General features: G+C 55.2%; 1 protein-coding gene across 1 annotated transcript; it reads left to right on the forward strand.

Annotated features, from left to right (window-relative positions):
- Positions 1-815, forward strand: B0T15DRAFT_217152 (uncharacterized protein). Its single transcript, XM_062862754.1, has one exon. It carries the CDS (start codon positions 60-62, stop codon positions 618-620), a length of 561 nt encoding a protein of 186 aa, XP_062721830.1. The 5' UTR covers positions 1-59; the 3' UTR covers positions 621-815.
- The last annotated feature ends 2,215 nt before the right edge of the window (positions 816-3,030 follow it).

Below are 3,030 nucleotides of genomic sequence, written 5' to 3' on the forward strand. Positions count from 1 at the left end.
TGCCTACCTCCCATTTCTGCCGTCAACACACCACTTTTCGAGTGTTTCCAAGAGCCACAATGGGTTACTCGCACCATACGACCCCAACGAAGGCCAAGATCCAGGGCGCAGTTGAGTTCCTCGAGGCCAAAAAGATCCCGCACTTCGAAAGCGATGTCATCAAGCAATTCGGAGTCAGCTATCCAACCGGCTGGCGTTATCTGCGCGAACCTGACAGCTACGGCAGTCGCACCTATCATTCTGCCTTTTCGGACCGCCGTGGCCGAAAGTCGAAAATCTCCGACCAGGATTTAGCTACGATAGAGCGCTTTCTTGAGTCTAACGGATTCGATGGCCGTACTGTGCCTTACGCCTCCCTCCCGGCCGCCGCTGGACTCGACCTCGATATTTCTGCGCGAACCGTACGCCGTGCCGTCGGCTCCCTCGACTTCCGTTTCTGCGTAGCATGTCAGAAGCAGTGGGCCTCGCGGCGTTTGAAAGAACGCCGGGTAGAATACAGCCGCATTATGCTGGAGAAATACCCAGAAAGGGAAGACTGGCGGTACATTAGATTCTCCGACGAATTATGTCCTCCGGAGACCGTGGAAGCGCTATTGCCCCGACTGCCTTGTTGTGCATAGAGCTCCCGATGAAAAAGACATCAAATGCGTGCACTGTTGGGTGTAACGGTCCCAGGAGTGTATTGCAACTAGCTGGTGACGACTCTACGAGTACACTGAGCTTGGAGAAGAAAAGAAGAGACGAGAAACTCTGGTGGCCCGCAGGCTTTCTATCCCGTGAGTGCGCTGGTCTAGGCGCGTTGCTAGAAGGTTCGATGTTTTGTGGACCGAGTGGGAATAGCTTCATCCAGGGGGTTCGGTGGACAGTGCTTGTGCCAGGGTTGGTCGAGGGTCACCGAAGCCTATACCGGGCCTAGCCCGTTACATTGGGCAGCCGTTGGATACGACTTCAAGTCGCCGCTTGTATGGCACGACAGTGGGAACGATAACGGCAAGATGACCTTGAAATGTTATAGGGACTCCATCACGGGACATTGAAATACAATTTCAATCATCGATTTTGGTAGCAATCTGGCCGTGTGGTGGGTGAACGAGCTTGGTGCTGGGTGCTGTGGTGGATCAATTATTTTGTCATGATGGAGCCACTCTAATTAGAATTCTGTGACGAACCCGGTAACGGCCCTGTCACGGTACCAAACCTCACCATCATTACATAATCTGGTGGTATGTGCCACAGCTTCACTCACATAGCTCACCTTCCTGTTCCATAGCTTCCTCACCTCTTCATGGTGCAACAGAGATCATTACCATGACCCAAGGTCAGGTGCGTGATAGGCCCCTATCCTCTGAGAGGGACAATCCGGTTGAAGGTAATAACACAAGGGGTGATGGTTCGGTGAAGCCAAAAGGTTCACAACAATGCTTGCCTGCAATGTCTGCACAATAGAGTAAGACCTATCGGTTGGAATTGCTCACTGGCGAACCTCCTGGGTTCAAAATATCCTCGTTGAGACCGTTACATTACACTGAGCTTCCTCTCTTCGTCAGAACAGAGTATTACGGGACCAATTGGTCAATCGCATTATTGTCTGCAGAAGAAACGCGGACGCGATCGTTACGGAAAGGTTCAGACCGTCGGCGGAGCGCCCAAACAACACCTGCGTCGTCAGGGAGACGGCGAGGTATCACGGTTCCGCAAGACACCGGCAACTTGGACCGGTTGAGCGAAGGGAAGATCTCAGCAATGAGACCGAGTGAGCTACGACGTCGTCCGCAGGATACCGGTTAACGGGCCCGGTCGAACCCCACGTCGTACGGCAAGCCCTGGTATCGTACGAGGCATACGAGGCCGCCCCTCCGGCCAGACAGAGACTGCAAACGGCAAACAGATTCAGCAGTATCTCGGACGAAGCGGCCGAGAACTACTAGAAGCACGATGGCATCAGACGCGCCGATGGATTCCCAGGATGGGACCCAGCAACTGATGCAGATGATGGCCCAGATAATGAATCAAATCAGCAGTATCCGGGCAGAGCAAGCCAGCGAAAAAGAGGCAACTCGATCACAGATCCAGGCCCTTCAGCAGAGCATTGCGTCCCTGCAGACTACGCCAGGGACCACTCCCCGAGCACCAACCCCGCCACCACCTTCAGCCGCAGCGTCACCGCCTCCGGTCGCCGCGCCGCCCCCGTCTTCGCCCAGTCTGACAAAGAAGATGAAACTTCCGGATCCTCCCCGTTTTGATGGGAACAGGAAGAAATATCGGAATTGGAGGCTGGGAATGGAGGGCAAGCTACGTACAGATGGTCCCCTCCTTGGGTCCCTCGCCGACCAATTCACCTATATCTACTCCCGGCTTGGAGACTCGCCCCAGTCGATGGCAGCCGCGTATCACGAGAGCGGCGGCCCAAACGGTGCCCGCAACCCTACGGACTTCCTCCGATACCTACGGAAGGCTCTAAACAGCGAAATGAAGGATAACCTCATCCCAATGTTGCACCTGCCGACGGATTATATCGGATTCGTACGGGAGCTTCACGACTTGGGCCCTAATATTGACGCTAGGAGACTCTCGTAAAAGAGAGCGGCCAGGAGACTTCCTCGCGCCTACCCAGTTGGGAAACCTTCCCCTGACCAAGGCGCAGCCAGGGACGAGGAGGACAGGTATACTCCCGCCACTCTACCGCTGGGCGCTATGGAATGGGAACCCACGAGGATCAACAGGATAATACAGCGCCAGAACAAGGCGCTCCGGGGTAAGAGGGCAAAGTGGGTTGATGATGAGGAAGTGGACCGCAGGCGCAAGGAAGGACGTTGTTTCCGATGTGGGAGAACAGGCTACAACATAGCCAACTGCCCATTGCTCCCACCCAAGAGGCCGCCACAAGCAACCAAGGCTCGGATCAAGAAGACAAAGCCTGTCCTCGACGCGGCTATCGACGAGGACGATGTGGCAACAGACGGCTCCTCGGATGAGTCGGATAGAGAAGCGGGAAAAGAGTAGCTCCTGGCGGAAGTCGTCGCCAGGAGC

The sequence above is a fragment of the Chaetomium strumarium genome, assembly GCF_033439665.1.
Source record: "Chaetomium strumarium strain CBS 333.67 chromosome Unknown B0T15scaffold_4, whole genome shotgun sequence".
Lineage (NCBI taxonomy): Eukaryota > Fungi > Ascomycota > Sordariomycetes > Sordariales > Chaetomiaceae > Chaetomium > Chaetomium strumarium.

Bases quoted from the DNA above. Each gene is read 5' to 3' on its own strand.
- B0T15DRAFT_217152 (XM_062862754.1), top strand. From the start codon at position 60: ATGGGTTACTCGCACCATACGACCCCAACGAAGGCCAAGATCCAGGGC.